The 24,173-nt window shown below is 38.8% G+C and overlaps 1 protein-coding gene across 3 annotated transcripts in view; it reads left to right on the top strand.

Annotated features, from left to right (window-relative positions):
* DNAAF9 (dynein axonemal assembly factor 9) overlaps nucleotides 1-24,173 on the top strand; it is a 64,116-nt gene that overhangs the window by 13,044 nt on the left and 26,899 nt on the right. For all 3 annotated transcript variants that reach the window (XR_008840292.1, XR_008840293.1, XM_056489228.1), the window contains exons 3-21: nucleotides 988-1,107; nucleotides 1,911-2,035; nucleotides 5,292-5,388; nucleotides 6,357-6,463; nucleotides 8,875-8,952; nucleotides 10,044-10,142; nucleotides 10,909-10,964; nucleotides 11,913-12,048; nucleotides 13,485-13,566; nucleotides 14,197-14,233; nucleotides 16,903-16,990; nucleotides 17,423-17,499; nucleotides 17,758-17,802; nucleotides 18,260-18,305; nucleotides 18,657-18,768; nucleotides 19,241-19,311; nucleotides 19,990-20,040; nucleotides 20,847-20,934; nucleotides 22,970-23,073. Coding sequence is in view for 1 of the 3 variants with exons in the window: in XM_056489228.1 (XP_056345203.1) it covers nucleotides 988-1,107; nucleotides 1,911-2,035; nucleotides 5,292-5,388; nucleotides 6,357-6,463; nucleotides 8,875-8,952; nucleotides 10,044-10,142; nucleotides 10,909-10,964; nucleotides 11,913-12,048; nucleotides 13,485-13,566; nucleotides 14,197-14,233; nucleotides 16,903-16,990; nucleotides 17,423-17,499; nucleotides 17,758-17,802; nucleotides 18,260-18,305; nucleotides 18,657-18,768; nucleotides 19,241-19,311; nucleotides 19,990-20,040; nucleotides 20,847-20,934; nucleotides 22,970-23,073 (1,619 nt within the window). In the remaining 2 variants the exon portion in view is untranslated. The remainder of the gene's footprint in view (nucleotides 1-987; nucleotides 1,108-1,910; nucleotides 2,036-5,291; nucleotides 5,389-6,356; nucleotides 6,464-8,874; nucleotides 8,953-10,043; nucleotides 10,143-10,908; nucleotides 10,965-11,912; nucleotides 12,049-13,484; nucleotides 13,567-14,196; nucleotides 14,234-16,902; nucleotides 16,991-17,422; nucleotides 17,500-17,757; nucleotides 17,803-18,259; nucleotides 18,306-18,656; nucleotides 18,769-19,240; nucleotides 19,312-19,989; nucleotides 20,041-20,846; nucleotides 20,935-22,969; nucleotides 23,074-24,173) is intronic.

The raw sequence follows: 24,173 nt of genomic DNA, 5'->3' as shown, positions 1-24,173 counted from the left end.
GGCCTGAGACTCAGATGTTCAGGCCATGTTATTACATTATCAATGTCCTGATCTCTCCTTCAGCAGTGGTAACAAACCCTAATTTGTTGGCAGCCCTTCCACTGTATCCTAATGTAACAAATCCTACTTTGTTGGCAGCCATTCCACTGAATTCTAATATAACTTGTTAGGAAAACTTGCCATTAGAGGAATTTTTTTGGCAGTCAGGACTGGTGACCTCTGTGAAACATGGATGGCAAGGATTCTGCTTTATGTGCACTTGTACTAGTTTGAAAAAACTGGATTTATTACAGTAGAATTATGACTGTCATCCAGAGAGATGAAGATTGATGAAAATAATTTCTAAATCTGTGGCCTCATTCCTTTCTTTTTGTATTTATCTTCTATCTCTTCATGCTGCAGATCTTCATTTGTTTTCATTTAAATTTCCCAAAAAGGAAAGGTTTCCTTGGTTTTTGTAGGAAAAGTTTCCTTGGAAGCTCTTGGTGCCCCATATGTTTTGTCAGAACATCTTTTCACAATTTGTCAGAAGTCTGCAGTGGCTCTCTGGTGACTCAGGGATTGCTGGAGCTATAACACTGATAAGATAATGTTTAATCATGTATTCTAGAGCAGGAGATTTGGGTCACAGGATTAGTTTGTTAGGAAGCTTCAATCAAGAACATATTAATTAGAATGCATCCTGTATCCAGACAGATGTTTGAATTACTAGAAAAAATGGAATTTTGGATGCAGAGCACTGCAGAAAACAAGATTTTTAAATTTTTAAAGGAGTATTTGTGGATACAGGTTGAAAGGGGGATGTCAGCATGTGGCAGTGTTCTTGCAAAAATTCCTTTTTCCCTACTGTGTTGTCTCAGTGTATTCAATTGAGGAGTTGAGTTCATACTCCTCCTTTAAAGTTTAATAAATTGGGGAAGAAAACAAACTTTTCAGGTGTGCAGTGTTAGGACACACAGCAATTCTCCTGTGGTTTTGCTTTTGCAGGGATAGACAGTCGGTACAATGAAGGGTGCAGGGAGCTGGCAAATTATCTGCTCTTTGGTTTGTACAACCAGAACAACAACGACTTTGAAAGGACAGGCTTTCCTGAGGAGGTTCTGGATGGTGAGTAATCTCAACATTTTTACCTCTTCTGGACTGAAGATGAGCAATAAAAGGATATTAAAAAAAAAAAAAAAAAAAAAAGGTTGTTAATTCTCAAGTTGTCTGTATATGCCTGAAAATATCTTGTTGGAAACACTGCTGAAATTTTAAACATAAAAAGATGTATTTCATGTGTTTGATGCTCCACAACATCTCAAATGTTGTAAACTTAGACAATTACAGTCCATTAGTGCAGTGTCTGTATGTACATGTTATTAATCATTGTGTGATCACACCTCTGCAGTTCTTAAATACTTGAGCTCTTTTTTACTTCACCACATGAACTCACCTTTGTCATACTTGGAATGCAGCCAGTCCCTGTGATCACAGCTTCTTATTCCCTTATTTGCATGGAGCTTCTGGATATCTGCTCCACAGGCTGTGGTGTGGATTGTTTCTAGTTGAAGCAGCTCTGATGCCATGTCAGGCAAGAGCAGCTGGAGTTTAGAGCTCTGCAAGTGCTCTGGGAAGGCTCATCCTGCCCCTCTTGGCTGCACAAAGGACAGGCTGATGCAAGTTCTGTGCAAGGCTTGGGAATGACCCCCCAGTTGTCTGGAGCAGTAACAAGTGCTCTTGTACTTGGAACTGCCTCTGGCTGCCAACTCTTTCTTCTGCTTGTCTAAAAGAAATCAGGGATTGCATTGCACTCAGATAGCTGAACAATTTCCTTGTTTAATGAGGTGCATGATGGAAAAAATGTTTTCTGTTCAGTTTCTCTCGTGTGTGGAGTCCTGATGTTGGAATATTTATTTTGCTTGTTGCAGATATAATCATATTAATAAAACCTGACAGTGTTCATCTGTACTGCAACCCTGTGAATTACAGTCAGCTTTTGCCCTATGTGGCACACTGGAGGAACTTGCATTTCCACTGTCTGACTGAAAATGAGGTAAGTGAAAAATGAATGCAGACAAAATTTGTTAATGAACGTGGTAATGAACTGATCCTTCAAGTGAAACTTTTAAAAACATTGTTTCCAAAAGCCTTTTTTCCTCCTCAGCAGGGGAGTGATATCTGTGCATATTTGGGTATTAATCTTTGCTGAAGTGTGCAAGAAGAATATGTTGTCAATACTTTTTATTTGTTGCAGTGTGAATACAAGTTGCTCCTCTCTCCCACTAATTGCTGTTGTTTTGACCTGAGTCAGTGATCTTTTAATGAGGAAAAAAACGTGGGTTGTGAAAAATGCAAAATATGAATCAAGTGTCACAGTCAACGCTGAGATTTCCCACAGTGTTTGCTGCCAAAACAATGTTTGCATTGGTTGCCAGTAGTTTTAGAATATTAGAAAAGATGGGCTTAGTAAGTCCTTCAAAATCAAGAAACTTCATTATGTATTTTCATTTTAACTATTAAATCTTCCTGTCAAGAGCTGTTAACCTCACTTCCCCTGCATCCCATGACTGATGTGAGTTTCATCTTGAATTTAAAAGTCAAAGTGCTCTAGAAGAAGTCCATTTATTGTTTGAAGTATTTTTAGAGGGGTAAAAAATGAAAATACTCTTTGTCTGGATGCAGAATAAGGACCTTTTCATTCCAGTGGAGACTGGAAATCCTTCTTTCTACATTGAGTTCTGTGTAGTTGCTTTTCTAAGTTAGAATTGTACTGAATTCTGCAGGGAGTGGGTTTGGAGCCTGTGATGGTGAATGAAGCCAGTGGAAAAATGAATGGGAAAGTCAGGGAGAGAAACCTTTTGTTCCCTTGGAGAGAAACCAGCTTGGAAGTGATGAAGCTTATAATAGACTGATTGTGTTTTTATGTGTCTGGTTGATAACTTAGATTACAGAATTGGGAAATAATTCAGATTACAGGGGACCTCTGGAGATCATCTTGTCCAACCTCCTGCTTCAGTGGTGAGATCAGATCAGGTTACTCAAGGTCTTTTTGCAGCTGGGTGTTGAAAGCATCCAAGGATGATGCAGAACCTCTGCTGCTGGCTGCTCCATTTCCCCTCTGTCCTCTTAGAGAAAAAGTGTTTCCTTTTGTCAAACCCAAACCTCTCTTATTTTAAATCATGACTTGTGTCACAACCACTGTGGAGAACCTGACTTCACCATCTCAGTCATATTTTGGTGGGTTTGAGGTGCAGATATTGAGCAAACCTGGATCTCTCCTTCTGGGACAAGTGCTGCATCCCACTGATTGTGGTGGCCTCCACTGATCTTGCTGCAGTTTATAAATCTCTTGTCCATGGATCCCAAAACTTGTGGGTACAATTCCAGGAGTGCAGCAGAGAGGGATAATTCCTGTTAGGATAGAACAGCTGAGCTCCAGGTTAAAACATGCCACAGCAAAACCTAAAGCCTGGCTTCACAAGGCTTTTCTGCTGCCAGAATCCATGCTCAGGGGCAAATCTGATGCTGGGAGAGCACGTGCACTTTGGAATCAGGAACACAGGAGTTCTTAGCACACAGTTGCCAGTGCAACTGCAATCTCAGCTATTGAATTTTAAGCTTCATCTGCTTATGGGCTTTGATATGATTTATCATGGTAAGCAGGAGCTTTAATCACACAGTGTTGCCTTGAAATGATGGTATAACTGGCAAGGTAAACCTTGTTTTTCATGGAAATAAGGGGAAAGGTTTGATTTTGGAAGCTGAAAATACAATTCTGCTTCATTGCTGTTGGGTGTGAGTGAGCTGAGCACTTCCAGTCACATTCCCAATGTATAAGAATTGCAAGTTTCCTAGATTGCTGCTGAAAGACAAACAAAACCTTGCTGTGTCAGGCTTTAAGTGCATTCTGTTTACAGGAGAATTGCCTGCAGTGGCTTTTAAGTACTTAATTTAGTGATAAAAATAACTTACTAAAAATGAAACCAAAAAAATGCAAGAATTTTGGAAATAAATAAAGCAGTGATGTAGCTAGCTCTGGCAAAACACAGAGTTCTCCTTCCTTTTTTTCCTTCCTGCTTGTTTTAACTAAACCACAGGAATTTAAGAGAATATCCTAGTTATTGGGGAGAAAAATCCCATATTACTTTAAAAATGCCCATATTCAAAGTGACCAAATAGGATAAAATATGGAAATTTGCTGCAGTAAATTTTGGGGTTGAACTGGCTGTATTTATTCCTGCAACAGCAGATTGTGAGCAAGCCTTTAACATCCTGCCAAAACCCAAGTTCTTATTCCAGTGATGTTTTTAAGTCTTGAGAAACTGGCAGTTGTTTGGGGCTTGGCTTTGAACTGCAACTTTGATCTGGTTTCCTGGGATTGAAGAGGGAACACACCACGGAGGAGCTGGGGCTGCATCTTAAATTCAGGCTTGGCTTAAAAATACTTGTTCTCAAAATAAATGTGTTGGGTGTACCCTGAAGCTCACAAGAAGTTCATAATCATGTCATTTGCCTTGATAAGAAGCTCAGAGCACTGCACATGAAAATAAAATACCATAGGCAAAACACCTCTGCCTTCTGATTGTGCTCCAGGAAACAAGTGGCTCTGGAAGAAGCCAGCAGGGTTAAACCTGTTGGTTCCAGACTTGCTGCTAAACTGCTTTTCAGGTCAAAGTCAGGGTGTTCTCAGATTTGTGTTCTGTTATAAAATGACTTTTGTGTGATTAGTCCCTTCAGTGGTTTTTATGCTTTTCTGAGTGAGGATATTTGCTCTTCAGTTTGCTCAAGTCTGTGGTTCAGGCAGTGTTGCATGAGGGTTTCTCCTCTTCTTTTCTCCTCCTTTTCCTGTACTTCACCTCTCCCTGAGACCAAAACTGGTTCTCATTGCTTAATCTCTGACCTGGGGCTTATTCTGTCATTGATTTCCTTGCTCAATGTAATACAGTATCTTATTTTAATTTTTTCCCCTCAGTGGCACATTTTTCATGGCACATCTGTTGATACATTCAAAATGACTTTTATCTTTCAAATCTAGATGTTGAAACACTTCACTGGAAGTTGAAAATAAAGTCTGTAATTATGCCTTCATATGTCATGATTAAAAACCTTGCTTTGAAGTTTTTTTTTCCAATTTCCATTGGCTTGAGTACATCCCTGCCACGATGGGATTTCCAAAACACAGAAAGAGGTGCTTGAACTTCTTGAAGCTGTAGGTGATATTTTAATGCTTTACATGCTGCATCTTTTCTTTCCTACCCATCAGATTAGAGCATGTCTAATCCAGTTTGATTTGCAATGCCTCCTTTCAGTATGAAGATGAAGAAGCTGCAGAAGAATTTAAGATTTCCAGCTTTGTGGACATGGTCCGGGATTGCAGCCGCATCGGGATCCCCTACAGCTGCCAAGGTAGGGTGGGAGTGTTTGCACCCTGCAGCTTCAGGAATGAAGATTTCCTTGCCTTAGGAGAGAAGTAAGGATTAGTAAGTCAGTAGTTTCCTTTTAGCCTTTTTTTCCTGAAGAGTTGAATTTCTTTCTGAGACGCCCTCAGAGTTCATCTGGGGAGTGAATGCCCCCAGCATGAGGCAGAGAAATTATTTGTATTCAGAGCAGTGTCTTGAGCTGCTACAGAAGTTTTCTGTTCCCATGGAAGCTCCAGATAAATCCTTCTTTATGGAAGGGAAGAATAAACATTTCTTCATGCAAGTTTCCTTTTTTAGAACTGAAAAAAACTGCCCTGCACAGCTTCCTGTTGGGATCTGGAGCCAGCCTTGAGCCTCAGCAATGTAATCTTGCATTCTTTTTTTATTCCTAATGCTTTATTGCTTCCCTTAGGGAAGGGTGATATGCTCTGGCTGCCTGAAAAGTCATTAATAGAACTGCCAAGAGGAAGAGTTTTCCTCTCTCCTAACTTAAAATTTTAATTAAATGAGGATGATGGGAGAAATTAATCCCTGTGAGGGTGGTGAGACTGGCACAGGTGCTCAGAGAAGCTGTGGCTGCCCCTGAATCCCTGGAAATGTCCAAGGCCAGGCTGGACAGGGCTTGGAGCAACCTGAGATTGTGAAAGGTGTCCCTGCTCATGGCAGGGGTGGAATGGGTGAACTTCAATCCAAACCATTTTGGGATTCTCTGATGTTGACATGTTCAAGGAGCAGCTGTTTATTACCTTGAATTTTAATTGTAATGAAGTTTGCAAGGAGATGTGGAATACCCTAAGATAAAGGCACAAAATTTAGGGCGTAGAGGAGCTTCTAAAACTGCCACCTGCACAAAAAAAAATATTTTCACTTCAAGATTGAACTGAGAGCCTGTGTGAACCCCAAGGGAGAGCTGAAGGGGCAGGGTTTGTGAGGGGATGTTGCTCTGTTCTGCAGGCCACCTGCAGATCTTTGACATGTTCATCGTGGAGAAGTGGCCGATCGTCCAGGCCTTCGCGCTCGAGGGCATCGGCGGCGACGGCTTCTTCACCATGAAGTACGAGGTGAGAAACTCCCTGTCCTTCCCTGCCTGGGGCACAGGGCGCTCAGGAAATGGTGTGTTTGGAGAGCACTCCTTGAGATGATCTAGTCCTGACTCACTGCTCCAGCGAGCTGTTAATTGGATGAAGTTTTTCGGGATTGTAAAACTGTGGCAGGATGGAGACTCGTGGTGTTGCTGAGATTCTGATCTGGGCCACACAGCACTTCATCCTGCATAAACCATTATTTGGACATTCTCCCCAGCCCTCTCCTGTGATGTAGAACCCCTTTCCCTTTTTCCCTTTTTCCCTTTCCCTTCCCTTCCCTTTTTCCCTTTTTCCCTTTTTCCCTTTTTCCCTTTTTCCCTTTTTCCCTTTTTCCCTTTTTCCCTTTTTCCCTTTTTCCCTTTTTCCCTTTTTCCCTTTTTCCCTTTTTCCCTTTTTCCCTTTTTCCCTTTTTCCCTTTCCCTTCCCCTTCCTTTTTCATCCCCACATGGATTTTTTTACCCCTAATTTTCTAGATCTTCAAAACCAGAGCAGGAGGAGCTGGTTAGTGCCAAACACATTGAAATAAGCTTAGAAAATAAGAAAAGACAATTTCTTGGGTTTCAGCTGAAGAGATGCATCTCCTCCTTTCACTGGGCATTGTGTGTTCATGGGTCATCATACCCTGCTGAATAGGGCAACAGTCAGGAGTTAATTGCTCCTATATTTAATAATGATTTGCTGTTTCACTCTGAGCAGCTTATGTCATTGATTTGCCCATTTATTAATTATGCTCTGAACAGCATTTTCAGATTACAGCTTTGCATTTCTGTGCTTGTTTAAAGCTTCTGTGATTTGATTTTTGAATCTCTGCCACAGCAATGCAGATGTCTCATTTTTTCTTATCACCCCTCCATTTTTACAGCCACAATGGGCTTTTGTCTGACTCCTGATAGCTGGAAAACTTCCAAAGAATTAATAGTGCCATTGTTAAAGTCTCATAATATCTAGAATTGTATATGCTTGCTCAGAAATATGCTCTGTGAGTTCCTGTGCCTTTCTGAGCACTGTTTCTTTTCCTCTGGTTCCTTTTTTCAGGGTTTTTTTTTCATTCCATCACTGGTACTGTAGCACATGAAGTGCAAACAGATGAGCAGCTTTGGGGAGGGCAATCAATCACAGTGAAAATTTGACTGGCAATTCAGGAGCTGTTTGGGTCTTTAATTGCCCTTTAATTACCCCAGTTCATTTCACAAATCTGCATTCACAAATACTCAGACACGGTGGCACAGACAGAACCTCTCCTGTGTGATCAGGGAGCTGATACTGTCTCCAAACACTCCTGAATGCTTCAAAAGGAGCAGGGAAAATTCTTGGACTCCTTTTTTTGAGAGCAGTCACATTGGCTCTGGCACTCCAGCCAGCTCCAGCTGGAGTTCTTGCCTCCTCCTTGAAATCATGAGGGGATTTCAAATGGGAAGTGACATTCTTAACTTTTTACATGTTTGTGTGGTTCTGTGTCACTGCTGGGGGAGGAAACCAGGCTGGAAGGGCATTTGGGATCACTGTACATGATCTGTAAATTAATTCTTCTGCCATTATTAAAAGGAGAGTTTTTTAGTGCATTTTTAGCTTGGATTTTCCCTCTGAGATTTTCCCTCTGCTGTGTGTTTTCTTAGATTTGAATATAATCAAAGGATGATAATTGAGGATTTTCCCCAGTCTGTTAAGGGCAGTTGCTCTTTTACTGCAGAAATCAGAGTTGCTCAAGATGCTGTAATTTAAAAAATTTACTGTATTTATAAGAATAGAATGGAAGTGAGGTCTGGAAAATCATTATTAACATACCTAATTACAACTGTTAAGCAGTGGGTTAAGAAAATTCCAGCCAGTGTTGTACTTTTAACTAAGTGGGTCATGGGGAACCCTGTAAATGCAGAATTGTTCAGATAAAAATATCCCTTAAAATATATATTTTAAAATATTATTCTCATATGCATCATCCTGCTACTTGGAAGAAAGTATTGCAAAGTTAAACTGTCTTAGCCTAAATTTACATCAGCTTGGAGCAGGTATTGGCTGATGCTCAGGATGAGCAATCCTGGAATTGGCTCTTGGCTCTCTTAACTCAGAAAACTCATCTTGCCCTTTTGCCTGCAGCAGCTCATGCAGTACTTTGCTATTAAATTGAAAAAAAATTGTGAAATGATTTATTTGGAGGATGCAGAGAAAGCTTTGCACAGAGCTCAGACCCTCACTGGTCAGGTCTTTTGTAACAGAGTAAAAATATTGTGAAATCAGAGTAAAAGTATTTGTGGAATCAGAATAAAAATACTTGTGAAATCAGAGTGAAGGAGCACTGTTAGACAGTGTCCCCAATGCTGTCTCAGCTCAAAGCTGAATCTTTTTCATGATGTTTTTCACAGAAATGTGTTTAAAATCTCTTGCAGTTAATGGATGTCAGTGCTGACTTGTGGAAGACCTACAGCAAAATGGATCCTGTGTCCTTGGAGGATTTGCTCTTTGAGGTAATGCAGGTGAAATGTTCTGCCCCAGCTCCTGCTTGGTGGAACCACAGAGTAAAACTGTTGTGATTTTGTTTGGTTTTAATTAAGTTTATGGGCTTAATCCACGGGCTCTGCCTGCTGGTGCTTGCAGGGTCTCCTCCCATTCCTGAAATCTGCCACAAACTCTGCAAAACACTAAAATAACTTGTCTTGGTTTCCTTGAAAACCTCCTTGTAGAAAACCTAAAAATTTTCCTTCATGTCATTAAACCATGTACAAAATAAATGAATTTTCTGTGATTTTGTGTGTTAATCCTCCTTTTGCAGCAAGGAGGGTTAAAAAAAATCCCTTTTAACACACAACCATTCTTCCAGGAGAAAAAAAAAAAACACTTTTCAGATGTTTTGTAGCTCCTTTAAGTGGGGAACAGTGACACTCAGTGGCTGCCCTGATGCTTTGGGAAATAAAAACAATGGGAAGGGATTCTCACATTAATGCCTTGCTCTGATCTCAGTGCTAGAGGAGAAAACATTGTATAAATATTAGTATGCATAATTACAGTTTATTTGTATTTATAATTAATAGTATATATGATTTATAATGATTGGTATATATAATTTTTTATCTGTTTCTAGCTTGACAGCAATTTAATATGTGTAAAATTCAGCAGTAATTATCCTTTTTTAATAAAATATTGGGGGTTCACACCAATTTGGTTGTTCAATCAACTGCTGTAATAAAAATTAAAATATTGAGTTTGTACAAGGCTCTCAGTCTAAGTAATCACTCTCTGTGATTTTCACTTCTCCTCTCTGTGTGGAAGTGAGATTAATGTTTGGGACTTGTCCTACACTCTGAGCAGGCCTGTTTATCATAATTTGAAATTTTCAACCTGAAAGTAGTTGTTAAATTGATTTAAATTTTCTGATAAAAATAAACATCAATCACACACCCACAAAAAACCACCCTGAAACCCAGCAGAACATCCTTATCTTCTAAAATACATTTATTTTCCTGAGCTTATTGTTTCACTGGGGATTTTGTATTCTAGTGAAATGTCACCTTTTCCTTAATTTCTCTTGGGAAGTAATGTCAAATATTTTTCCTTCTAGGATTTAATGATTTTTGAGCACCAGTGGACCAACTTTTTTGCTAATTTTGACACTGAAATTCCCTTCATTCTGGAGCTCTCAGAATCTCAGGCAGGGGAGGTAGGTTTGCTTCAGCAATCCTCAAGAATCCTGCTGGTATCCATGCAGAAGGAATAATTATTCAGCATTATTTTGGGTTTTTTTTTCACCTATTCCTTCTCACTTTTCATATTTGAGAAGTAAAAATGCACAGTTTGGGTTTTTTAAAGTCACCACCCACCTTAACAATCCATGGTATGATGGCTCAGGACTGCTGGGGTAATTCAGTCAAGTGTTTGCTCACTGATAATTCAATTTATGTCTGCACAGGAGATATTTGTAGGTAGATTAACTTGCAGTTGGATGGAATCTGGTACGTGCAGGGCTTAACAAGCTGAATTTGCACATCTCAAACCTCAAACAGAACTGAGGGAATAGCACAGAGCATGGGAGAAAACAGCACAGGGTTTCTGGGGGTGGCTGTTGCTTTTGAAAAGCAATTTGTTGCTTTTTTTAAAGCATTTTGATGCTTTTTTTAAAATGCATTTTGAAGCCTTTGGAGGCTTTTTTGCAGTATTTTGTTGCTTCCTCTGGGATAGTGGAAGGTGTCCCTGCCCATGGCAGGGGGGTGGAACTAAATGGGCTGTAAGGTCCCTCCCAACCTAAACCATTCAATTATTTAATAATATTACAGATTTAGTGGTGTTTGTGTTTGTTGAGGTTGGAATTATTTTTGAGGGTTCAGGATTTTTCTCTGAGAAGGATAATTCAGGTTTAGTTAATGATAGGATATTTCACACGTTTCTTCATGTACTTCTTAATAATCTTGGTTTTCAATTCTTCACAGCCCTTCAGAAGTTATTTCAGCCATGGCATGATCTCAAGCCATATAACAGATAACAGGTAATTATTACTCATTATTTCCTCTGGTGTCACTACTACCTCAATATTTTATTCCTAGATCCCTGCTGCCATAATGCTTAAAATTCTTTTTGGTATCACCTCAGTATTATCAAATCTCATACTGAAAAAAAAAAACCCGTGCAAAGTTCCTGCCTATCCTGGAAGGATAAGCTGAATTTTCCCAGGGTTTAATGCTGTAATTCTTACATATACCATGAAATTTTGTGCATTATGATCAGTTCCTTCCTTGGTCCATCCCTAAAAAAGGCTGGATAAGGTTTGGAACAACCTGGGATAGAGGAAGGTGCCCCTGCCCATGGCAGGGGTTGGAATGGGATAAACCATCCTGTGATTCCATGAGAGAGTTTTAACCAAAAGTTGTTGTTTAGCTGAAGGTTCTGTTGCAAAATCCACATTTTGATGTTTTGAGCTACTCAAGTATTTTTAGCTGCTTCAGTCTCTGCACATTCTCCTGTATTTGGAATAAACCAGTGCAGTTCAATGCCCTTTTCTGCTGGCAGCATCTTCTGGTGTTTGCTTTGCAATAAAGAAAAGAAAATCCTTGACCCCTCCAGCTGAGCCTTGGGCCCAAAGACAGAACTAAACCCAAAATAATTATGTTGGTTTCCAACTTGGTCATTTCAGGGTTTTTCAAGATGGTGAATTTTAAACTAAGCAGCTTTTTAAGACAGTTAAAGATAAAAGAATCTTCTAAGAGCATTTGGGAACAACCTTGATATTGTATTTGAAAGAAATTATCTTTTTTTTTAAGTAGATTTTATTCTTTAGAACTTAGTCATTTCACTGTGAAGCTTTGTGCAGCTTTAGTAATTTTTTATCTTATCATGAGAAATTCAGCAGTTCACCAGACTTGAAAGCTTTGATTTCATTTGTTGGTTGCAAACTTCCTGCAAGTTTTTTGGTGGTGATTCCCTCTCTCCTCCTCAGCCCGAGCCGACAGCCCTTTGTCCTGTTTGGCAGCCACTCCACAAGGGACAACCTGAACTCTGGCAACTTCAATTTTCCATCTGAAGGACATCTGGTCCGAAACACTGGCCTTGGGGGGAGCACTGCCAAGCACATGGTAAGGCTTTGGAGAAGTTTTTTGATATTTTGAAGCATTGTATATTTTCTTTTTATTTGTATAATTTTGTGCTTGTTTTCCATGAGTTCAATACTTAATTCTTCTTAATATAAAGCACCTTAGCAATCTATCAGTTTAAGGAACAAATTTGATTTTTCTTGCTCTTTGTAAGTTAAACCATAGTGGATTCCTTATCAGGGACTGCTGAATGAGTTAAAATAATTTATTCTCTGGAAAAAGACAGCTTTTACTGTAAGTGGGTGGGGGAGAGGGAAATGCTGTTGGTGAGGGTGTGTGTCCTGGCCCTAAAGTGAAAACCTGTGATACACTTAACTATGACACACAGATTCTATTTTTAATCACATTTATTTAGCCATGCCTTAAAAAAGAAACGAAAAGCCACTTTTTCTTTTTTTTTTTTTTCTTTTTTTTTAATAATACCACTGTGAATAAACCAAGATACCAACACATATCCAGATTCCAGTGTGTGTATCTGAAAAAGCCTTTCCCAGTTCCAGGACTGTTGTGATGAAGTTGCAGAGATTAACTTGTTTCCATTTCCAAGTAAAAGCTGGGTTGTTAAACATGTGCTGAGCTCCGTGGCTCGTGCCTGGGCAGGCGGCCCCAGGGATTTGGGATCCTCTGGCTGGAGGACCTGGGTGGCTCCAGAAGGCACCTGGAGAAGAGGTAGAGTGTGGAGAGAGCTGCTGCAGGGGCTCTGGAGTGCTGTGAGCCCTGGGCAGGTGGATGTGGCTGAGCAGGCAGTGCTGGAGTGAGAGCATGAGTGAGGCCATGACTCCAATTCCATGTGCAGGGTGGATGGACTGGGGCTGCTGGGCACAGAGCACGTGTCCAGAGCCTGAGAGAAGAGTGGGTTTGCATCTTGGTGAATTCTCATCCTCCATTTGCTGCTCAAATGCTATTTCTGTAAAAGCACTTTCAGTTTTGTCTTTCCTTCCCTTGTTTGCAATTAGGTACCATTTGAAAATGCAAGTACTGTGTTATTCTGATGTACTTGCTCCTTCTGTTGTCCTCAGATTCTGATGCTGTTCTTAAAAAGGTGGTTTGTTTACAGGTACAGGTGATACTGTTTTAATAGGGTGTCATGAAAATAGTAAATAAGACCAAGTGCCAGCATAGTTATGGGAACCTGACACACTTTTCCTCTTCATGAAAAGAGCAGTTGACATAGGAAATTGAAAACACAAGTCAGAGCTCATCTCCTTTGCAAAGTCTTTCAACCATTCAGGTCAAGTCAAAAGTGAAATAGACCTTTGAAAACGTAAGTTGCTTTTTCACACTCCAGTTCGTCTGTGTTGTAAACTCCTGTAGTCTGTCAGTGCTTAGAAGAGTTAAGGGGAATGTAGTTAATTGTTAATTAGTGCCCCAGTTTGTTTTACTGATGTCTTTTGTATCTCATTAATACTGACTGCTAGGTAGTGCAGTGTGTATCTCCAAAGGGACCTCTGGCTTGTTCAAGGACCTATTTTTTTGGAGCCACTCACATTCCTTTCCTGGGTAAGTCCATTAAATACACAAGGCAGTTATTATCTTTGATTCCTTGAAAATTTGTAGCAATTAAAAGCTTTGCTTCCTTTTTAAGCATCAGCTACATTCTGTAGCCAGTGCATGAAATCATAGCAGATTTTGCTGGTAAAATCTGTCAGATTTGAGTGTTAAACATAAAATCTGTCAGATCTCAGTGTGCAGACTTTTTTAAAACTATTAAACAAATATTTAAGTCCCTGTTACATACGAATTTATAACAAAAAGTCTCCAAAATATAGTAATTCAAACTGGTAGTTGTCAAGTAGCTGAGGATTTTTAGGGTGAAAAAAATTCTTTCACTTTTTATCCTCAGTATAATGAGTTACAGTAGCTATATTCCCAAATAAAAAAAAAAAAAAAGCCATGTAAAAGTTTTTAAAACCATTTTTTAAATGGCTGGAAGAGTCCATGGATAAAGTCAATCCTTAGAGTTATCTTGAAACTATCCTGGGCTCAGAAAAGCTGAAGAGAGGATGGCTGCAGGATTGGAATTACTGTGTTTGCCCTAGTAGCATAAAATCCTGGATAAATTCCATGTAAGATGTGCAGCAGAAATGTTCTCAGAGTGCTTAAACCAAACCTTTTTTTGTTTTCATACAGGAAATGACAATGAGATGCACAAACCAGCTGAGCAAGTGTAAGCTGCCAATTTTTTATATTATTCCTTAACTCTTCTCTCTTTCTACCTCCTGGCAGTAGGTGAAACCTGCTTTTAGTGGCTGTTGGCATTTGCAGAGACATTTTTATTCTGAATAATGTGCAAGGCAAAATGCTTGTGGGGGAGATTCACTGGGTGCATAAGGAGTTGTTAGTGTGACAGCAGCAGGGTAGGAAAGGAAATACAAGTACATTTTTCTCAAATTGTACTAAAAAAAAATTAAACTTGAATAATTTTTAAACATACTTCATGTAAACCAAGGGGGAAAAGTCTCTCACACTTTAGCATCTTGCACAGATAGAAGAAAAAATAATTTTTGACCATTTTCATTTGTGTAAGATTCCTGATGCTTAAGTGAAAATGCCAACAGGGGACACTCAAACTTGTGAAGAAATTCACTGTAATAAAGATAAATCCAAGTTAATTTTTTCCCAAAAGTTGGGAAGCTGCAAAGCTTCTGCACATTTTAACCTTCTCCAAATCACACTTTGTTTCTCCATGTTGATGTCCACTTCCTCTGCATGTTGTAGATCCCTATCCAGCTTGGAGAACACAGTAGATAATCTGCTTTGGTCCTGCTCTCTCTCTTGATAAACCAGACCTTTCCTTAGAGATTTTGTCCTCCTGGTTAGTTGGGGTCATTTTAGGAGCCTGTTTTTGCTTCTGCAAAGCTGCCTGACCTGCTAGCAAGATATTAAAGATATTAAAGATATTAAAGATAGTAAAGATAGTAAAGATAGTAAAGATAGTAAAGATAGTAAAGATAGTAAAAATATTAAAGTTATTAAAGATGTCGGTACTGTCACACTAAATTCTGTTGACTCTTGATAATTGTGAGATATAAAAATGGAGTTACTGCACTGAGCAAATTTTCCTTTTTTTAAAGAAAACTGATCTCCAACAGGTATTTTTTTTATTGCATCTATGTTCTGCTCAAAGATTTTTTGTCCTCCTTCAAAAATCCTTTTTACTAAATACATTTTAATCAAGATAAGTAGAGTAACTCTAAACAAAGCAGGGGTTGATAAAGGCTGTAATTAAAAAAGAATATATTTTTATTGGAAGCATCCCTGTATTGGTTCAAATAATCTAATTTCAACAACAATACCATAATTGGCTTTTTTAAACAAACCTGAACTCATGATTTTTGACTTAGTTTGCAGTTGAGTCCTGTAACTCCTTCTTAAAGTTGTCAATATTTTATAAAAAGTGAAATAAAAAGTATTTTCTGAACATGGAATTTCTCAAATTTGGCTGCACTGATTGCCTGGAGTGCATAAACTAACTCTGTAAATTGAAGGATAAACTGGGATAAATTTTGTGGTTTTATATTTATTTTAGGAAAATGCTTTGAAAGCAACACAACACAAAACCTGTGCTTTTTTTTTTTTTTTTTTTTTTTTTTACTGCTAGGTTTAAAAAGTTAAAATGGGAAGAAGAATAAGATAAAGGACACCTCACTGAGGTGTTTTCTTGCCTATATATATATGTGAATTTGAGGGAAAATAGGAATGGTTACAAAATCTGGAAGAATTGTAATATGAAGGAATTACATTGCTTTATTGGGGGCAGTGAAAACATGCTAGGTGCATATCACAGGAAATTACAATCCAGAAACTTGAAAAAATAGTGAGGAATCTGAATTTTAAAATTGCTGCTGTTGGGGATGATCAGGGACAAACTTTGGTGCATTTTGAGGTTCCCCCATGTTTGGGATCTTCAGATCCTTTTTTTTCCACCCTTCAGGAATGCTTTGCATTTGGCTTAAATGCTGAATCCTTCTCCTTCCTCCCCCCTCTTCCCTCCCTCTATTGCCAGTGGAATCATGAGAAAACTTAAAATTTAGGGGCTGATTTTGTTGATCTGCTCATGTTTTTGTTGTAATTTAGCAGGAAAGCAGAGCTGATGTTCCTTGGTTGGGCACCTGTGGGTTTTTCCCAGTGGTTCTGGAGCTGTAAATGTGTCAATAACTCAAAGTCACTCCTGGCTTTGGTTTATTTCTGTGCAATTTTTTCAGTCCCCTGTTAAGAAGGGAGTTGGACTAAGCTGGGATGGAGATTTTATGGAATTGTGGAATGGTTTGGGTTTTAAGAGATCTTTAAAGATCTTTTCATTCCAATCTCCTACAGGAGAGGGAGGGACCTGACCCTGGACACTTCCAGGATGGAGCAGCCACAGATTCTCTGGGAATTTCCTTCCAGGGCCTCCCCACCCTGCCAGGGAACAATTCACCCCCAAAATCCCATCTGTCCCTCCCCCCAGTCAATGTGAAGCCATTTCCCCTTGCCCTGGGCACTCCAGGCCCTGCACTTAGGATGTGATTCTTAAACCCAACTGCAGCAAAATTCAGCAGTAAAACAGATTTTTTATTCCTGACTAACAAAAGCATCAGATACATTTATATCAAGAGTTACTTCCCCAAAATATCCTGTAATTGGAGCAATTTCCTCGCTCTAATTCAATTTTTTTAAACAGAAAGCTTAACTATAAAACTAATTCTCCACTTATTTCAACAAAGTGAAATTCCTTAATAAGGAATTATTATTCCTTATTCCTTACCCCTTCCTTATTATTAAAGGAGTTGTGCAATGAGAGGAGGAAGAAACCTCTACCTGTGCAGTAAATGTTGTGTTTGTATTTCTCTTCAGTACGCTGTTGTCCCAAATATATTCTGCTGTTGTAGAGGCTGTGCTTGCTGGCATTGAGTGCTATGCTAAAACTTCCACTGAATCCAAGGTAAATGAAGCCCCCTCTAATTGTTCTCTCTCTGTCATTGTTGATTGGGATTGCTTGCAGTATGAGATTGACATGCAAACCAAAAAAAGAAAAGCAAAATAATTCAAATTCTGATGTTTCGCTCCGTGGGATAACACAAGGTTCATACTCTGGCTCCAACCAGGCTCTGAATTCTGGTTAAAACAAAATAAAAATAAAAGAGAAATTTCAGACTCTGTCTCATTTTACCCATCTCCAGTTGGTTTTCCATCTTCTCATGAATTTTCCTGACCTCATAGTGAGGAAAATGAGGTCTGGGAAAGAGCAGATTTTAGCCTGGTGCATCAGTGTGTTCCTGTTTGGTGTCTCTTGTTATCTTAGGGGTGCTCCTGGAGCTGCTGGGATTTGGAAGGATGGGAAAGGATTTTTTCATTCTTGATTTCCTTTTTGCAGGCCAAGGAGGTGGCAGAGCAGGTGCTGCTGTCTGTGTTGGACACCCTGGGCTTAGCACAGCTGAGATCTGCTTTACGGTGAGTATTTCCAGAATTGCTCACTGCTCATTGTCTCCCTGGATTGGCTTCTTTGGGGGGAAAAAAATCAATTATGAACAGAAACTTGTCTGACTGCTACATTTAAGGACTTCAAAATGCATTCAGCCTTTAAAAATCATTAGAATTATTCCACTTTCCAGTTTTCTTAATCACTTCTTTTGCTTTAAGTCTGTTCTTTATTTTTGCCATTTAAAAGTATAAACCACTTGTTTCACCTGTACAATTTCTGTTCTACAGCTCCAAAATCACTTTTCATATTCAGGCTGTGAACAACCATGGCAGGTTTGTATCACTATCTTAATTTCTTGTTAGTAATTAGTGCATTTCATACTCTAATAAATGAATTTTCTCCTCTTGGAACTCCTGCAAAAACCCTTGTGTTTGATTATTTCATACAAGATGTGCTAAATGCTTTTGTGTATGAGGTAGTTCAGTGATTTCATATCTGTAATTCTGTGGAATCTTAAAAACATTAAAAGGAATAAAAAGCAGTTGGGCAGACTAATTTTATTAACTGTTAATGAGTAGAAGCAGCATGAGCTCATTAAGAGTTTCTTTTAAAAATGCTTTTAACTTAGTTATTATCACAAACTTGTGCTTATTTAATCCCTGCTCTAATTGACTCAAATGACCTGCACAAACAAGAGTTTATTTTAAAATAAAACAGCTTTTTTGGCTGCTGTGGAGGTACAGAAAGATGATCTAATGTTTAAATATTTCATTATCATTGTTGTTCTAGAATTACTCCATTAGATAACGAGGACAGCCTGAGTTTGATCAAAACGGTAAGAAATAATCAGATTTATTTATTTAATTAGAAAATAGAGCTCAAGTGTCTGTTTTTCTGGGGCATGCTGAGATTTTTCTGTGAATACAAGTGTAAGGGGAGAGATGAGAGAGATTTCAGATGCTGGAACAGATTTAACGAGAAGTCAAAATTCAGAATAAAACATTAACACAGATTTATGATCTCAGGCTTTAACCAAAAATTAAAATATTTCAATATTGAAATATTTCTGTATTTCAGTATAGAAACAGTGGTTTAGGGTGTTTGAAAAATACAGATTTTGCTGTTTTAATTGAAATATTTCAAGTTCTGCTTTCTCTTCCCTTCCTTCAATGCTGGATTGCTGCAGGCATCCATGATGGTGTTTGACATTCCAGACCTGCTGACAGGAAGAGGATGCTTGGGATCTGTTGTGTTTTCAGAGTCCTTCCTGACATCACAGATACAGGTCAAAGAAAAAGGTGAGTGGTTTAAATTCTAACCCCACTCTTGTGGGGTTAAATTCTTGTTAAATTCTAACCCCCTTCTGTTGGTTCTGCTGTGATGGGAAAGCCAAAGGAATTCCAGTGGATGTTTCTGCTGTTTCCCTGATGGGTTTGGAACACTCAGAGCAGAGGAAGAAGCCATGGAAATACCAGAAAAATTCAGGATTTCTTTGGAACTCTGTAGCAGCTCTGTGCATGTCAGAGCACCAGAGGACTGGGAGTTAATTTGCTGTGAAAGCTTCGTTTGAACACTCAGAAATCCTTAAAATAATAAGAGTTTCATATTTACTAAAGAAATTTCAAGTCTTCAAAGGGTGTTCTGAAGTATATGAGTGGTATTAATTCAGTGGCCATGGTAATACTAGGTCAAAGGTTGGATTTGCTGACTTTGGAGGTATTTTCCAACTTGAATAACTCCCTGATTTTGCTTGCTGTGGTTTCCCTGCAGATGGCAGCATCCATCCAGACTGCAGGCACGTTATCCTGACTGCAGCTATCCCCAGATTTGCCTCCTGGCTGGTGAGTGAGAGCACAGCCCCAGCTCAGCTCAGGCACAAAGCACAGCTGCTCTGGGACTGGGATGGCTCAGGGAAAATGTGGAATTGAGCATGGAAACAGAATGTTGTCATATTAACATACCCTGATTTTTTAGATTGGACAATAAGGGAAAAACAAAGTGGAAACAAGCTGATGGTTCCATCCACAGCACCAGTTTGAAATTGTTTATTTTCACCTGGTCAGGTTTTTAGCTGTTTAAAGGTCTGGGTGCTTTTGAAAATTCTGTTTTTAGATCACCCCTAAAGAAAGCAAAGTCTGGTTCAAGACCTCTAATGCACTGCACTGTGTGAGAGAGAGAATTCCAAAGAATATGACAAAACTGGGCATTGCCCTTTGGCAGTGCATGCTTGAACACTAATAAAAAATAAACCTGCATGCTTTCTAGCTATATAATATTATTTTAGCCTATAAAACAATTTAATGGGGAGAATGTGGTGCAAGAAGTTATTGTGGTCTCATAATAATACAGTATTAAGAGCACAAAATTGTTTTTGAAACACTCTGGGCTCAGTGCTTTTTCTGTCAGTGGTACCTGAGGTTCTTGTTGGCTTCAAAACTTCTTGAATGCTTTTTATTTAATGTTAGATTTGCTTTATTTATATAAATCACAATTCAAATGGAAGCTGTTTCTGGCTGCAGGTTGAAGACAGTGATGTGAAACTATCTGAAAAGGCACTGCAAGTATTGAAGGTAAAATTAAATATTTTTGTTAAACTAAAGAATTTGCACTTTTAACCAGTATTTAAAAAACCTTTGAGCTACTACCAGACTCTGTTTTTATTATATGTGTTACTTCTCTTCTACAAAACTTGCCTGTTCCACCCTTTTTCAAACTTTGACATATAAAATAATTTTTTTGTACAAAAGTCTGAGGGTTTCTTTATTTCAAAGAATCACAGAACCCAAGAGCAAAAAGAGTCCTAATAAAACTATGATTTCATGGAAGTCTCACTAAACATTACTCATGGAGCTCATGTGTTTCCAAAACCCCCTAAAACTTGATGCAACTTTCTTTTAACTTAATTAGCATGCTAATGTCTGGAGGAAAACACTCTAAGCACCAGGAAAAAAAAAAAAAGAGTTTGGAATCTGGAAACATCTTAAATCACATGAGTTTCACATTTGTGGTGTAATTTGTGGTTCCCAGGAATGTTCATTATAAATAGATTTGTTTTCATGTAATATACTTTTAGCTTAGTAGATTGACAAACTAAAAACAAAAAGCTCAGCCTTGTGGTTGTGACAATAACTTGTAACTTCATAGCTGCTGGCAAAACCAAAATGGGGGCAAGGCTTTTAAAAATTATCCTCTTGCCTTGCTCTCTTTCCCTGGTCCTTCTGTACCCATGCAGGATAAAACTCTTCTAAAGTTCTTGACAGATGCTGTTTGAAAATAAAATATTTTCTCTTGGAGCAAAAGCAGGAGAAAATGTTCCTGCCTGGGTTGGTCCTTGATCCAGTCTGTGATGTTGCTGTTTGTTTTTTTTCCTCTGTAGGAAGACAAATCTTTCCTGGGCACTTTACTCACTGGGGGTGATGGAGTTTATATCTGTTCCAGCAATCCACAGGCCATGCCTAAAGAAGGTGAGATGTTGTTGGGGATTTGGTTTGTATTTTTTTTTTTTTCATTGTTTTTTCTTGTTTGGGTGGTTTTTGTTTTGTTTTTAAACATGAGAGGGAGGTTCTGGCATTCACACTCAGGTGAGCCAAACTGTGCCATCACCTTAAGCTTTCAATTTGCCTCTACAAGTCTCTTGTGTTGAATTCCATGTGGGATTCTTTTGTCCCCAACCTCTGAAAGTCCTGGAAGGAGAATTCCTGCTGAGCTTTGGGCCCTGAGGCTTTGCAGACCTGGGAGGTGGGAGCTGCTTTTCCCTGTAATTCACATTCAGAGCTTGCACACATCTATTCTTCCTGTCCTTAGCAGATGAGCTGCCAGATGTTTTCTGCCTTTTCTGTCTCTTCCAAAGATGAGGTTGAAAGATTGGCCATTGCAGCAGTGCTGGGGGCTCCCAGCTCAGGAGGAGAAAGCAAATATTCCTCTCCAAGCCTCCTCCTGGAGCTGTGTTCCAGTTTTCTTCTGCCATTGGCATTTTCTCTCAGGAATTCAGAGTTTGCCAGCACAGGTGCTCACTGTGGTACAGAAAAATGCCTGATTTTGGTCCCTCTCAGATCCAATTTGACACAAGATCCCTGGCAGCAGTCTTGGGTTTTCCTTCAAGAACTTAAACAATGTGAATATCCCAGGAATAAGACTGCAGACAATTTGATAGGACTGTTAGATTTCCCTCCCTCCTCATGCCTTGAATTAATAAATACTTTTAAAGGCATAATATTTTCTATTCCATGTCTATATTTTGTGCAGAGAAGGTGTTGCTGTCACAGTGCTGATGTGCAGAGGGTGGTGAATATGACATTAAGTGCTTGGTGCTGACAGTCTTTAGAGGAGAACCTTCAGCTTTATTGTCTCTGCCCTGGAGTGTGGAGGATAAATAATGATGTGCAAGGCAATTAAACAGCAAGCCTCACATAAGGGAAGCTGCTTCTGCCCTAATTGATCAGATTTCAAAGGCAAGAGGTTAATGCAGAGTGTGATTTTCAGCTGTTTTGCAATGCACTGCTGTGGGCACTTGTTCACTCAGTAAATAATTGGAGATTGCTGGATTTTTTTTTTTTTTTTTTTTTAGGCTTTGTTAAAACTGGCTCTGTGTGCCCCAGAGGAACTTTTTCCTTCTTTTTATGGTTTTTTTTTTTTTTTGAGATCTGTGGAGTTCAGTATTTTACTAACTCTTGAGCTTAAGAGTTACAAGTAGGTGCTGTAAAGATCATTATGAAACACTGCAAGGAGTGGGGTTTTTTTTTAGGTGTCAAGTGGCAATGAGGCTGATTTTGTTCCCTAGTTTGTTGTGCTCAGATTTGGGCTCTGCTGAGGTTGCAGCCCTGTGATCTGGCACTGTGAGGTGCAAAAGGTGCATAAAATTCATGGAATAGTTTGGGTTGGAAAGGACCTTAAGGAACATTTAGTTCCAACTTCTTGCCATGGGCAGGGACACCTTCCACTAGCTCAGATTGCTCCAGAAAATTAATTATAGGTTAAATTTTAATTTAAAATTTAATTGTTAAGTTAGATTTTAATTTAAAAGGTAATTTTAAAGTTAATTTTTCCAAGTTTAATTTAAACTTAGTGTTTAAATTTTCCCCTTGTATGTTTTTAAACTGCTCAGTTTGTTATAGTGTTTAAATTTTCAATTGTTTGAACTAACTTAAGTTCTCATATTGTCAATTTTGTATTTCTGGATTTCAAAATTTGACATTTGAATTTTTTTTTTTTTATTTTAATTTTAAAAAGTGCCTCAGAATATTTATGGTGAGTGTTTCTGTGTGGTCAGGTGAACTCAGATTCAGTTGTAATCATGATTCCTGCCCTTGGTAGTGAGATCCAGTAAAGACTGAATGGTTGTTCTCACTAAATATTATCCCAAATCAAAATTACTCCTTATCAAATACAACAAAATCCTGCAGGAGCAGAGATCCCTTCCTCAGGAAGAAGAGACAGGGATCATGAGTGACCAAAATGTTGATTTATACCTCACACAATTCTTTTTCCTTTAAATTCTAGGCAAATTGTATTTCTTTTCTGATGGAATTCTGTTCTGTGATCCCCACCATGGCAGCATTTCCATTTCCAAGAGCCACATGAGTTCCATTTCTCTCTATGATGGGGTGAGTATTTTGTCTCTTCTTTCTGACAGAAAGTTTACATCAGTTTTTAACAATTATTCTGTTTGGTCCTGGTACAAAGTTCAGATTTCAGCTTCAGTTTTAATTGTCTGTCCAGCTGTAATAACTGATGCAAATCTCTGCACTTTTGGTGCTGATTAACTGAAATTAGTGAGTAAGGAGGAGAGAATTTTGTACTGGAGTTAGCAATGTGGTGTTAATAGTGTGAAAACTGCTTTTTATTAAAAGAGAAATTACAGAGCAGGACATTCATCAGACATCTCTGAGTGTGGAGATCTGTGTAGAGTCTGAGGTGTGGTGAAGTCATGGGGGAGATTATTTGTGTTGGTTACTGTTTCCTAAACACTGGGGGGGAAAAAAAAAATCAGTTTCCTTGAGTTTCCCTTTTGTTCAGGTACAGTATTCCCCATTTGTTCAGTGGCCTCCTGCAGCATTGTGCTGGGTGATTTCATCACACAATACAGGAAAGCAGTAAAACACAATAAAAGTGTGTGATTCAATGGAGATGAAAACACAGAGCTCAGGGAGCCTTACCTTAGCTGCCTTTTCTTGGACATCATATTGATGTTTATGAAGCTATTTTAACACTGACCTTCCTTTGATTGTTTGTGTCAAGACACTCACTTTCATAAAAGTTGCTATTTCTGGGACCTGGCCATCATTCTTGAAATGATGCCAGATTTTTGTGTGAAGCTGAGCCTTGACAGGGAGTGTATTATTGTTCTACTGACTTGGCAGAAAATGAGGGTGGAGGGTTTTTAAACTGTTCAGAAGTGACAGGAGAAGCAGGCAAATCATTGGTTGCTCTTTCCAAAAGTTATTGCAACAATATGGATGGAAAAGAAAAAGGAGAACTTAATGTTCTGATTAAAATAAAAGATAGCAAGCCTTGAAGTGATGCAAAATGAAGTTTTTTAGCAGCTTTAGCATGATGCCTGTGAGATATTCTTCTTTTTAACTTGGAAATATCTGTAATTCTGCTCCAGCACTGAGCTGCCCCTGAGCTCCTGAAATCCTTGGAGCTCATGGCCATGGAGGGCAGGGGAGATTCTGGCCATTCATCAAGAGAAAAAATATTCTCA

This window comes from Oenanthe melanoleuca, chromosome 4 (assembly GCF_029582105.1).
Source record: "Oenanthe melanoleuca isolate GR-GAL-2019-014 chromosome 4, OMel1.0, whole genome shotgun sequence".
Taxonomy (NCBI): Eukaryota; Metazoa; Chordata; class Aves; order Passeriformes; family Muscicapidae; genus Oenanthe; species Oenanthe melanoleuca.
Note: the sequence above shows the minus strand (reverse complement) of the source record. Positions and strands in the feature narration are given on the sequence as shown.